This window comes from Acipenser ruthenus, chromosome 12, assembly GCF_902713425.1.
Source record: "Acipenser ruthenus chromosome 12, fAciRut3.2 maternal haplotype, whole genome shotgun sequence".
Classification (NCBI taxonomy): Eukaryota; Metazoa; Chordata; class Actinopteri; order Acipenseriformes; family Acipenseridae; genus Acipenser; species Acipenser ruthenus.
The window spans coordinates 40,675,464-40,688,227 of NC_081200.1; the positions used below are offsets into that span (position 1 = coordinate 40,675,464).

Below are 12,764 nucleotides of genomic sequence, written 5' to 3' on the forward strand. Positions count from 1 at the left end.
TATGTTGTCAATGCAAATGATCTGGTGTAATAAAAAATGAAACAGTTGCTTTTGTAAGATTTTATCTTCCTTCATTCAAAATATCGAATATTTTTTAAACATTACATTACTGAGTTGAATTGAACACAAACATTTACTGAATACAGTATTTAATAAAATTTCAATTAATTGCATTATCAAAATCAAAAAGTGTTTAGAGAGAGTATTTTGGCAAACCTGTACAACTCTGTTATAGCCTTGAATATTTAAGGTACTACTATTTAAGGAAAGGAAATGTCAGGAGAAGCCGTTATAAAGCTGAATGCTTCATTATGTTGTTAACCATTTAATAATGAGCCTTTGCATGAGGTTTATACATTTTAGGCTGGCGTTACAAAGATCTGCCACTGCTTGGATCATTAAAACAGACCTCACTTTATTTTCAAGTTACACTACTGCACCATCCACCTGTGGGATTTAAAAAAATAGATAAATAAAACACAAAATGTAACAACTAACATTCCTGGTAAGGCACTTCAAATGTAAATGTGCGCAAGCAAGGGTTTGAATTGAAGAAGAAGAACTGCAAAGATTTCAAGGTACACAATACTTCCTTGTGTCAGTTGCTCAAATCAAAATTGTTTTCATGTCACAGCCTAAACTCGGCACAAGGGTAGAAATCCTGAAAAATACAAATCCACTCCAATAAGCTGCTTGAAAAGTTACCAGTAAAATTTGACGAAACTGATAAATTACTTTTTGTCCTCCCCAAAAAGAGCATTCCGATTAAATACGTTACATAAATTTCTACAGAAATATTTGCGGCTCTCCTATTGCAGATCACTGATTTTCTTCTAACTGACTCCATTCTTGTCGATATGACAGTACAGGACCATGGACACCACCATAGCAGCAATCTGTAAAATACATACATAGATAAGATGATTGAGGCGCTGCATACTCTCAGCTGCTGACCAGGTAAACCCTAACCCTTCCTCAGCTCCTTAATATATATATATATATATATATATATATATATATATATATATACGGTATATATATACGGTATATATATACTATGTATATATATATATATATATTTATTTATTTCAATATCATCCACAGCAGCGTTTAGGTGCTTGAACCTAGAAGTTGGAGCATCACGCCTCACTTATACTGTATTTATACAAGTCATGAAGAAAAAAAAACTGATTTAGAAATTAAAGATCCATATACAAACAATGAATTTGCACAGCAGCGTTTAAAAAAATTGGGATATCTCCCTTTCTTTTCATTCTGTATTGCACTTGAACCATTCTCTTTAAAACAATCTTACCTCGAGAGCACAGATCCCGGCTGCAATCCCACCGACAATGTTTGCATTCTGTTTCAGGGTAAGTAGCAGTCGATTAAAGCAGCCCTGAAGGTTTAATAAGAAAACAAACAGGATTGAGACGTGCATGAGGAAAAGCGCAGTCCCCTTTGCATCTCAGACCACCAGTGGAATTCCATCAGCTAAACTTCAATGTAATAACGAAACACACTTCAATGGAATACTGAAACGCACTTCCAACGCCTTTCTTACCTCTATGGCGCTGCTCTCAGCGGCCGCGAGATTACAAATTGTGGTGTTACTCTGGCAGCAGAAAGGTGGGTAGGAATGATGGGAACTGTAGTAACTCGACCCACTGAAGTCAGTGTAGTTGGTGAAGCCACAGCACTTCAACTAGAAACAACAAAAGGCAGTACAGTAGTGTAGGGAAATAAATTTGACAAATTATTTTTTTTATCAAAAATACTTTATATGTATAAAAGAAAATAATGTTAATACAATCGTATAAACATTAGATACAAGCAAGCAAAGACGCGCAGGTCACAGCTTGCCCTAATGTATACGTTTGTACCATAACACAGACACCCGTGGAGTCAAATCAAAGAATTGACTGACGATTCAAACAAAAACATCACATTAAATATTATGAATATATTAGCATTTCCACCCCATTTCTTATACTCTCTTCCAATCAATATGGATCCACTCTGCTAGCACACACCTTCAACACACCTCCTGGTAAGGGGGGAAACACATTTAAGCATTTTACAGACTATCTTAACCTAATCTGTTTGAAACTGTTTCAAACTAGTCCTTTGTTTGTGGTGTTCTGTTTTCACACTGTGTCTCCACTCCTCCACCCATCTTGATTAGACACCTGCTGACTTTGGCACTCTGCCCAGTTGCCAAGATACGAGAGACTGCAAATGTCTTGCTTAGCTAGTTACATGTGCTTTAAGCTGTATAAAAATATGAAAATAAAACTTTAACATAGAAGTAAAGAAACTTGTAATCAAATATATAATACTTTATGCAGAATGTCATCTCCTACAGTAGTTAAAAGTCCTAAAGATAAAATACCACACATGTGCACACAGGCTCACAATGTTAGTGGCTGCAGCTTTGTAGTCATAATAATGTGGAGAATACTGTATGTTGAGAGCATAAATATTCTGCACAGTATTACGAAGACCAAAAGGATGGGAAATAGATTTTAAAAGCTGACCCTGCAAGAGTGTTTTTGTACAGTGTAAAGGGTAGCTTCATATGCAGTTATACAAGCTCAAATCAAGATGTAGAGGAGAACAGCAACATTACAAACCAATTCCAAAACCATGGCTCACCTGTGTCATTGTCGTATTCCATATCTGCGTCACATCTGACTGGGTCCCGTAGTCAGACTTTAATGCCGGTGTTGCCCATGCCTTCAGGATGCTTTCCGCCTGTGTATTAAGAACAAACAGGGCAGTCAGTGTGCTGACAGACAAAGTCTTTGAAGTCACAGCTAACGTAGGGTTGTAGGGTCTAGGAAAAGCAGCAATCAGCACAAATCCAAGCCGCTGTTTCTTCACTTGTTTCACTTGGAATGGTAAATTAGCCCGATCAACACCGTTGACCACCGAATAATCGAATGACCATTTTGTGCCATTCTACTGGCTATTAAGTGGTCAGGCACTGCAAATATCAGCAATAACCCTCTCAATATAGACAAAAGGATAACAAAGGATAGACCACGTAACCACGCAAACCTTCCCAAATCCACAACTATATTGTTATGGTTTCTGAACAAGTCTAAACATTGAATAGCTTTAAATGCAGTTGCAGTATATGAGCTCAAAGCAAGCCCAAAGAAAGATTTAGAGACAACAAAACCTAGAACAGCAAACATTACAAATAATCCGAAAAGGAAAGGGCTGGTTCAATGCCACACCTCGTATACTCAAACAAACATGCAGTAAATTAGAATGTAGATGGAAAGCCACAACGTTACAGGCTTTTTATCACTCCTGGCAAAGCGTCTTGAATCACAAGGCTCGATTTCTTTTTAACACAATAGAGCTCAACTCACAAACCAGCAAAAAGAGCCTTCTACGAAACCTTAGCAACAGCAAACAGTGATGACTTTATGCAATAACAAAACTGCTGATATAAGAAACCAGATATCAAACATTGCGAGCAAATCAGATGACTCGGATTCAGATACTGACTCTGCTACTTCCTTGAGTCGTGCAACATCAAAACACTTTTTTGATTCATTTTCTTTATTGAGCCAATTAGATTGAATTAATCTAGTGGTTCAGACAAAACCTATTACTTGTTAATTAGACCCCGTTCCTACTAAACTATTGAAAGAAATATTATCTAGGATTGATTGTACTATTCTAAATATCATTAATAGCTCCCTTTCCTCTGGCATTGTTCCTGACTCATTTAAGGTTGCCATGGTAAAACCACTGCTTAAAAAACCTACTTTGGATCCAGGAGTTTTTTAATAACTGTAGGCCTATTTCTAATCTCCCCTTTTTATCAAAAGTATCACAGAGATTGGTGGCAACCCAACTAAACTCATTCCTTGCAGCGCATAATATATATGAGAAATTTCAGTCAGGCTTCCGTCCTGGTCACAGTACTGAAACTGCCCTTATCAAAGTGGTTAACAGCACAGGATGCTTTGTAACTTCTAATAGACTACTGTAATCCTCTATTTTCTGGTATTCCAAACTGTGTTTTGTCCAGATTGCAGCTTGTGCAAAACGCTACTGCCAGGATCCTAACGAAAAGTTTGACCATATTACACCGGTATTGGCATCCCTACACTGGCTCCCAATACGATACTGGACTGATTTAAAAGTCTTGCTTTTAACCTATAAAGCCTATAATGGCTTAGCTCCATCCTACCTGCGTGACTTATTGGTCCCATGTGTTCCAGGTGGGCCGCTCCGATCTCAGGATGCTGGGTATCTCACAGTTCCAAACATTTAAAAAAAGTGCACAGCAGGCAGAGCATTCGGCTACAGTGCCCCTAAACTGTGGAACGAATTGCCAGCCTCTTTAAGGGAGGCACCAACTATGGCAGCTTTTAAAACTAGACTGAAGACATATTTTTATAGTCTATCATATACATGACTACTACTGTTGCCTTTTTACTTTTTAGTGTTTTTATTATTTTATCGTTCTTATGTATTTTTTTGTATTTACTGCTTCTAATGCTTACTGCCCTGTACATTTTCTTGTTTTGCCCATGTGAAGCGCTCTGTGGCAAATTGTTGCAAAGGGCGCTATATTAAATAAAGATTTGATTGATTTGGTTGAGCTTGCTGCTGCTGCTTCCCTCAGGGTGGGGCAGCAGCTCGGGTATCTAATGACCCGTTTAAAAATGATTACCAGGGCCTAGGTCTCCATGATTACTTTGAAGGAAATGAGTGCCAGGATGAATGGTTTTATGCAAAAGGAGACTGGATTGAGAGAGGGATTTATCTTCAGTACAATGGGGCTAGCGGAGCATGGCACAAGTGCACTGCCCTGGGGTCTGCCTGCTACAATAATCACACCTCCCAGGCCATACATGTTTATTGTTCCCTGTCTTTCAATTAAACGTCTTGGAGTTCCATGGAACCATCACCCAGAACAGGCCCCAGTATGAGCAAGATCCCAGAGCCTCTCTGCTTTACGCTTGGGCTGCGGAACTGATCCAGGGATTAGGGGAGATCATTCCGAGGTTTGGAGCATGTCTGGATATGAATCCCTCTGTCACCAAGAAAACGGACCTGGTTGCTACTCATCCGAAACCATTAAGAATCTACAACCCAACTTGGCCTGGAGGGTAGTGACTGAAATACAGGAGAACACTCCGTTATTCCTTTATTTGAGACATAGAATCTTAACTAAAAATCAGCTCAAATCCTTAACAGTATCAATATGTCAGCCTATAAACATGACACTAAAGGTTTTATGATTATTAACAAATAATTATTGCAATAACATTTTAACTGCAGATGTTATTAAGTACTTATAATCCCCTTATGTTCTCATAACACTGTAATGATATTGCCTGTTAAATAATACAGTGCCTGCCAACACTATAACTTTCTAACACCCTTTATTACACGTGTACATATCTTTTTTTGATTGTTTCTAACAGTCCTATAAACTAAAGCATTCCCAACAATTTGGCCAGCAGCTAATGCTTAAAATCTTAAGCAATCTCTGTTGCGGGGCACGCCCTCGGCATGCAGTCTTTTTAACCACAACACACACAAATGTTTTCAGTACTAATGTTATTTGTTTGGTTAAACTGAATACTCTTGGGTGTGTCTTTCTGCGTGTATAAACATATAAACACTGCATGATACACAACACAAAGAGTTTCCTACAAAATAATATCCACTATTAAACAGCATTTCTGGAGACTGAATTAATTGAGAAAAAATGTTATATTCTTTATTCGAATGTTTGTACCCTACATACTTCACCGGAGAACTGGTAATTATTATACATTTCAGGAAACGGGGAAAGATTTACATGTAAATAGGCTGCTTTGCATTTTAAATGCTGCTACCTCAATATTCAAATTGCTCAAAGTGAGAGCTGATGGAAGTAGCCAGAAGCAATTTGGGAGTCATTGTGTCTGCAGATGTACTGAAAAGGCATACACTGAGATCATTTAATACAACCAGGAGCTGGGGAGAATTCCAAATGAGCCAGATAAAAATAAAGAAAAGAAGGAAAGATGACTTACAAACGAGGAGTAGACCAGGGCCACGACAGCAGCAGCCAACTCCGCGATGAAAATAACCATGATAATGGCAAAGAACTGGAAGAGAAACACAAAGATACAAAAATGACACTTTAATGCAATGAACTGGATTATTTTGTTATCTTTCTCTTTGCAGGGGTTAATCAAAATGACCCAACTCCATACATCGTGAGCACACCTTCAATTAGAATTTCATGATGTAGTTACCAGAGACAGCTTCCAATGTCACTCCAAATGTAAGCCTTCGTGAAGATTACTGTAACTAACTCTTACTGTTATTAACCTGCACAAACCTTGGTACAGAAACTGCATGAGGCTTTGCAGATTGATGATGTTGTACAGTATAATCGGAGGGACCAGAACCAGTTCAAAGATCTACAGCCTCCTATTACCTAACAACAGTGCTGGAGAATGAGAAATATTTACATTGTACTCAGTTTACGTTTCGAGAAAATGAAACTGTGCAACCACTGGCAGATATTTCTAGTTCTAGAATGTTTATGTGAAACTTTAAATGGTTCCTTTGGTTCTTCTGAAGGCCCTGTTGTTTAATGATGTTATTTACAGTAACTGTATACCTACAGTATATTACTGCTGCCCCCTTGAGTGACTGTTGCCCCTAAATGCTTTTATGAGAGCTCTGTGTAGTTGTCAGATAATGGGCATGGGCCAAGAGAGTGGCCCTGACCCTGAGCAGAGGTGTCCCTTTGTGTCTTGTAATAAGCCGCTTAATTCAAGGATGCCCTTCGTTTGTGAGTGACTGTTTCTTGTAGGGTCCTGGAGGGCCATTCCAATCCAGGTTTAACAGGTCAAATGATAAAATGAAGCACTCTGGGGTCTGGATGGAGGTTTAATTGATTCAACAGGGTTGAACCAAAGACCAGGAATGGAAAGACCAACTAGCTGGGCAAGCACCCCAGAAGACCCTCAGACAGGTCACACTTACCATGATGAGGAGGCACTTGCTCTCTTTCTGAGCTCCACAGCATCCCAGGAACCCAAGCAGCACCAGGACTGCGCCGATGGCGATGCAGAAATATCCGACATTCACAAACTGCATGGCCTGGGCAGAGATGGACCCGATGACTTTGAGAAAGGAGCCTCCATCCACGCTCACCCAGATCCCCACAGCCAGCAGCGCTGCTCCTCCCAGCTGCACAGAGAAGTTATCTTATCCACCCAGAACGTCAAAAACTCAAAGGTGTTTTCATTCAATGAGCGATTCTACAGGTTTGCATTTCATCTTAATAGGATAGCCTGTTATTTTAATAATCCATACATCCCATTAAAAGAATGTGCTCCACTATTTTGCTATCAGTCAAGTAAAACACTATTTGCTCTGAATCGGCATGATTTTTCTTCATTGCAAGTGTCTTTGGTTGTAGGTGTCTGTGCAGGCAAACTGTGACAAAAAAAGAGGCACCTGTTGGGAGAATCAGGTTGTATTCCAGGAACAGATTACATTAGCATAGAAAAGGAGAGTGGATGTAGAAAAGGGAGTACATGGAAAAGTGTTCAGGGCTGCAACAACTCATCAAAACGGGTTATTGAAAGAAGTGGATAAGAATATATTCTAGAGTAGTACAGCATATATATATATATATATATATATATATATATATATATATATATATACAGTATCCATGTTCTTTGTATACAGTACTATTAGAATGATACAAGTTTCCGATTTCATAATCTACAGTAGGTAGATTATGAATTGCTAGGGTATTGCTTTGTGACCTAGAATATTGTCATCGAAACCTAAACTGTCCTCTGGTATAGACTGGAATAATTTGTACCGCGGATGCCCTGGAATCAGTTTGCAGAGAGAAGGATAAAAATGAGACACAGTAAACACTTGAAAGAGAAAGGAAATTGCAAGAGATATTGCAAGACAGGTAAGTCATGTCCAAAGACCATTGGTTTAATGCCTATAGATAATACTGATTATATTACATAAATATTGTAGCAATTATATACACACAAATATATACATCGCACTTAGAAAATACTGTTTGTGAAAACAGCCTTATTCTTAATACCCAGGTGACCATAGCTACCAAAGATTCTGTGACATTTAACAAACAAAAAAACAACACGGATACAGAACATAACAGAATCGTCTACTACTTGTAATGAACGATTTTGTTAAATAATTATTAATTAATTAATTAATTAATTAATTAACTTAAATTTTGTTCATTTTATTAGTTCATAGTTATAAAACATGTTTTTACATTGTTGTGAAGAGGTTATTATTATTATTATTATTATTATTATTATTATTATTATTATTATTATTATTATTATTAAACAACGTTAAAGCGGAAAACAAAATGTACTCACGAAGATGATTAAGTTGAATAAGACCATCATAATTTTTACAAATGTGAAACAGCCCATTGTGAAGCTAGAAAAGAAAATGGAATGTTAGTGGGTTCAAGAAGCGAATAGTGAACACTGCGAGACGGGGCGCCTCTAAACAACACCTTTAAACAACTCGCACACCCCAGTGAAAACTGTTAACCATGTACTTCAATTACAAGGGTTACTGTACTGTACAGTAACAGAAACACTTCAGAAATATCATTTGTTTAAAAAAAATTATACTAATAATAAAATAATGAATGTAGACTTGAAGGGTTTGAAACATGACTCTTTTCTATATATAAACTATAGATGCTGGTACAGATTTACTGTTCATTTTGCTGCTACATGATTAGTCTATTTTATAACAAAGACGAAAAACATGCACTTACCTTTTCTTTGTTTTCTTCGCGTTTAAAAAAAAATATGTTTTATATAAAAATATTCAAGTTTGTTAACTCCCAGACACTGTTTTTCTTATCCCAGTTCAGTTCGTTTTGCTGTCTTCCCAACTTTCTTCCTCTTAAGCACAGGTGAATGGAATGGGTGACGCATTGTTCCCTCCCATGTATTGGGGGGGGGGGTTGGGGGGGTGGGTGGGTCAGTGGGCGAATTCAGGTGTGCTGGGTTTGGACTAACAGGTATAACAATCTACCGCCCCCTAGAGAAAAAAGAACATAGTTGCAGTATACATTACATGGGGAAAGGGGAGGGGAGGGGAGGGGAGGGGAGGGGGAGGGGAGGGGGGGGGGGGGGGGGTTGCTTATTACTTGTTTGGTTTTACTAATAAATATATTTAAATTAAATCGTGGCATGGACGACTACAATTTTTTTGTTTGTTTGTTTATGTGTGTTAATAATGTCCTGGTTTGTTTTATCCCATAATGCAATTGCAGTTACTGTGTTGCCTCTCTGGTTTGAAGGGCAGTCATGTGTATGAAACACAGTACTTTCATTGTGATGGCAATGACAAAGCACCGTACTGCAGAGTGACCTGATTCCTGCTGGGAACACACCTTTACTGCAAATGAATAACGCATTTCCGCTCCCTCTATTCTCTGTATTCTCCTGCACCCATCACAGTCATGATCAGACTCTGGAGCTGCAGTTTTACAGCCTGCTAGCACAACACTACTTCCCTTATAAAAGTTTACCACCCTATTTTTGCTCTGTGTCAGAGAATATTTGTTCCCCTAAGAATTAATATTTGGGAATATCGGTTCCCCTTCCGAACCTTTGTACCACCTTATTTTTTTTATTTATTTTTTTTGCAACAAAGTATATTTTTCATATAAGTCCATATCCACTTTCCCTAACCCTAAACTTGCACCATCCAGTCTCCTCTGACAGGTCCAGTCTCACTTACATGACAAATGCCTGCTTGTATTGTTGCCACTAGATGGCATGATACATTGTTTCTTTAACCCTTGTTCTTGTTGCTATTTAAGAACATGATATTACTAGGCTTTTGACATAGTTAAACCACAGCTTCTGGGCTTTGCATAAGTGCCACGATGAATATTCAGTAACAGTTTACAGTAAGTCTTTCTAATTACTGAGCATTTACATGGTAGTTATGAAGTAAATACATGTGCACTTACACATAGTTACAATGTAATTATGCATAGTAACAATGTACTTAATGTGTAATTCTGTTTGGCATGATATAACCTTAACCATAACCCTAACTCTAAACCTAACCCTATCCCTACCCCTACCTCTACATCAACCCCCCTAACCCTGAGCCTTTTCTGATACAATTATGTACTTACATATATCACGCAAAAGTTTTACACATTAAGTACATTGTAATTATGTGTAAGTATACATGTATTTACTAAGTAACTACTGTGTAAATACACAGCAATTAGAGACACTTAATGTAAAGTGTTACTGAATATTCATGTTGTTTTTCTTAAAACAAAACAAAAAATAAAAGGTTTTTGTAAGACTTAGCAAATGTAGCCCTTTGATTTAAGACAAGGGCTTTAATTAATGTTGGGCTCTTAGCGTAAACTCATGGAGATCCTTTAGGGTGCTTGGATGAAAGGTTTTGTTTCTAAACGGGTGTTTACCTGCTAGAGATGTGATGCAAACAGCCCTTATTCATGTTTTTTGTTCTATATACGGCTTACTCTGAGATCTCATTAAGCTGATGTTTTTACACACTGTACTAATTGCATTTAAGAGATCTTCACTCTTGCAATTCTCTGGTAATTGCTTCTTTGCCTCCTTCTATAGCTGTTTCTCCCCCTGTTAGGTTTCCAGCGCATATCTCTCAACATGTAGATTACACAGACACAATGGAAACGTCGTGCCTGCTTTCATAGCAAACAAACAAACAAAAAACGTTCATTTGTGGAGAAGAGGCTGCAGTTCGAGATCAAAGTGTCTGAAGAGTTTACAAACAGTCTCAAAGAGCTTCACAGGAACATTAAGCTGAGGGAACATGAAGACACTTTGTGGCTTGGAACTTGGTTTCAGGTCACTGTATGGCACACCAGGGGAGACTTGGGGTTTGATGCAGCAAAGTTGCCTCAAACTAGGTCTCCCGGTCTCCTGGAACCAGGTTTCGAGCCACTGTTCCTGAAAAAGTGGTTCCATGTTCCCTCAGTTTTATTCCTCCTCTACAAGAATTTGGAATGGTTATGGTATACTGTCCTACACCTGTGCACATGCACAGCTAAACTTTTTAGTCACTCAATAAGATTTCTGTACTGTGGGCTCCCAGAATCCACCACGCTGGCACTGCCTTTTATAAATACTTTGACTCTTCATAGATGGTTAATGGATCATGTAAAATGCATTAAAGGGGCATTTTTATTGAGCAAGTTATAAACTGCAAGAACATTTCATAACAGTAATATAATTTACAAATTCTATAGCCATGTACAAAAATGTTAGTGGACACATTTGGTTTAATTATGATGGGGTTCCACATTTTACTGCAGTTCTGTTTGACCCCACAACCCCATGCCAACGATACCTTTGACTCACGCCAGCAGTGAAGAAAGGAAGGCAAAACGGTAGAGAAAGACTACATTTTCTAAAGGTTTCAAGCAGTCACGTTCCACATAATCACTGTTAGCTGGAACTAATTGCGAAGCGAGTGCTCTGGCACAATTAATAGAGTGGGTGCCCTTAGCTGGAATCTCTTTTTAAAGACTTTCACATTGCCACCTCTGGAAATGTTAAGTACTGTATTGGCATGGGAGCTGTGAAATTAATGTCGTGTTTCATGCAGATGGGCAGGTTAAGTGAGTAGACCTTTGATCGACGCATGACGGAAACATTTATTTCTGTCTTTCCGTTCAATGCGTCTTTGTAGAGCATGCAACGCGTCTCATTTAAGCATAGCTTGCAGCTCCCTGCAAAAAAAAAAAGAAAAAAAGGTTAAAGTGTTCCGTGATTATTAAATCACTGCAATTTCTAGGAACAGAAAGCTGGATGAGCCATAACATCTTACCTGCACTCCACTTTGTTTGGTTTCTGTCTTCCTTTAAAATCATTTTTGCACCATATAACCCTAACCCTTTTTTATACAATTGTGTACTTATGTATCCTGCAAAAAGATTTACACACTAGGTACATTGTAACTATGCATAATAACATTGTAATTATGTGTCAGTACACATGCATTTACTAAGTAACTACTATGTAAATACACAGTAATTAGAGACACAATGAAAAATGTTACTGCAAATATAAAGCAGTAAATGTTGGTAAAATACCGGCTGAAAACATATTTAATTGCTCTACAGTGACATTTCTACAATATTTTTTTTTTTTCATACAAAATACATTAACACTACACACATACATTAATACTACACACATACGTTAATACTACACAAATCTTGGCAGAAATTAAACCTATTCACCCCATGGTGTTTTCCCTACAAAGCAAGGTTTTTTTGTTTTTGTTTTTTCTTGCATTATTTTCTAAGAAGATTCAAAGAGGCTAATTACACTGAATGCAATGTTTAGTCAGAGGCATGATGAATGAATTGAATGCGTTGATGTATCGTTTATGGTTATTTTCTAAGTAAAGGACTATCACTCCTGGAATGAGGAACCCTGATTCGTGACCAGTCGCTTTGTTTTTCAGCACAGGCTGACGCAGTTAACCCTCTTCCACGGAGCTTTGAAGTGATTCTGAATGGGTTATTACATGAGGAATGTGGGCCTCTCAGAATGAGACCGAGTGCCTTCCATTCCATTGAAAAGAAAATGCTGTTTGGTGACACAAGAGCTTGCAAAATATTGTTCCTCCGCACTGCTTTACTCGAAAAACAAGAATTGCGTGTCTTTAAAAACAAACGCTGCGTA

General features: G+C 38.0%; 1 protein-coding gene across 1 annotated transcript; it reads right to left on the reverse strand.

Moving 5' to 3' along the window:
• Window positions 1–45: 45 nt before the first annotated feature.
• LOC117416958 (tetraspanin-1-like) lies at window positions 46–8,963 on the reverse strand. The gene is made up of 8 exons (XM_034028475.3): window positions 8,828–8,963; window positions 8,415–8,478; window positions 7,015–7,221; window positions 6,051–6,125; window positions 2,656–2,754; window positions 1,565–1,705; window positions 1,316–1,399; window positions 46–896 (listed from the first exon to the last, which is right to left on the reverse strand). Exons 2-8 carry the CDS (start codon window positions 8,469–8,471, stop codon window positions 834–836), a joined length of 726 nt encoding a protein of 241 aa, XP_033884366.2. The 5' UTR covers window positions 8,472–8,478; window positions 8,828–8,963; the 3' UTR covers window positions 46–833.
• Between the last annotated feature and the right edge of the window lie 3,801 nt (window positions 8,964–12,764).

What these genes read in the sequence shown, in the direction of transcription:
- LOC117416958 (XM_034028475.3), bottom strand. Translation starts at nt 8,471, where the DNA reads ATGGGCTGTTTCACATTTGTAAAAATTATGATGGTCTTATTCAACTTA. An exon ending in TATTCAACTTAATCATCTTC is followed by an intron (nt 7,222 to 8,414) that starts GTGAGTACATTT and finishes TTCTCTGTGCAG; the next exon opens with CTGGGAGGAGCAGCGCTGCT. An exon ending in CTGAGAGCAGCGCCATAGAG is followed by an intron (nt 1,400 to 1,564) that starts GTAAGAAAGGCG and finishes TTAAACCTTCAG; the next exon opens with GGCTGCTTTAATCGACTGCT.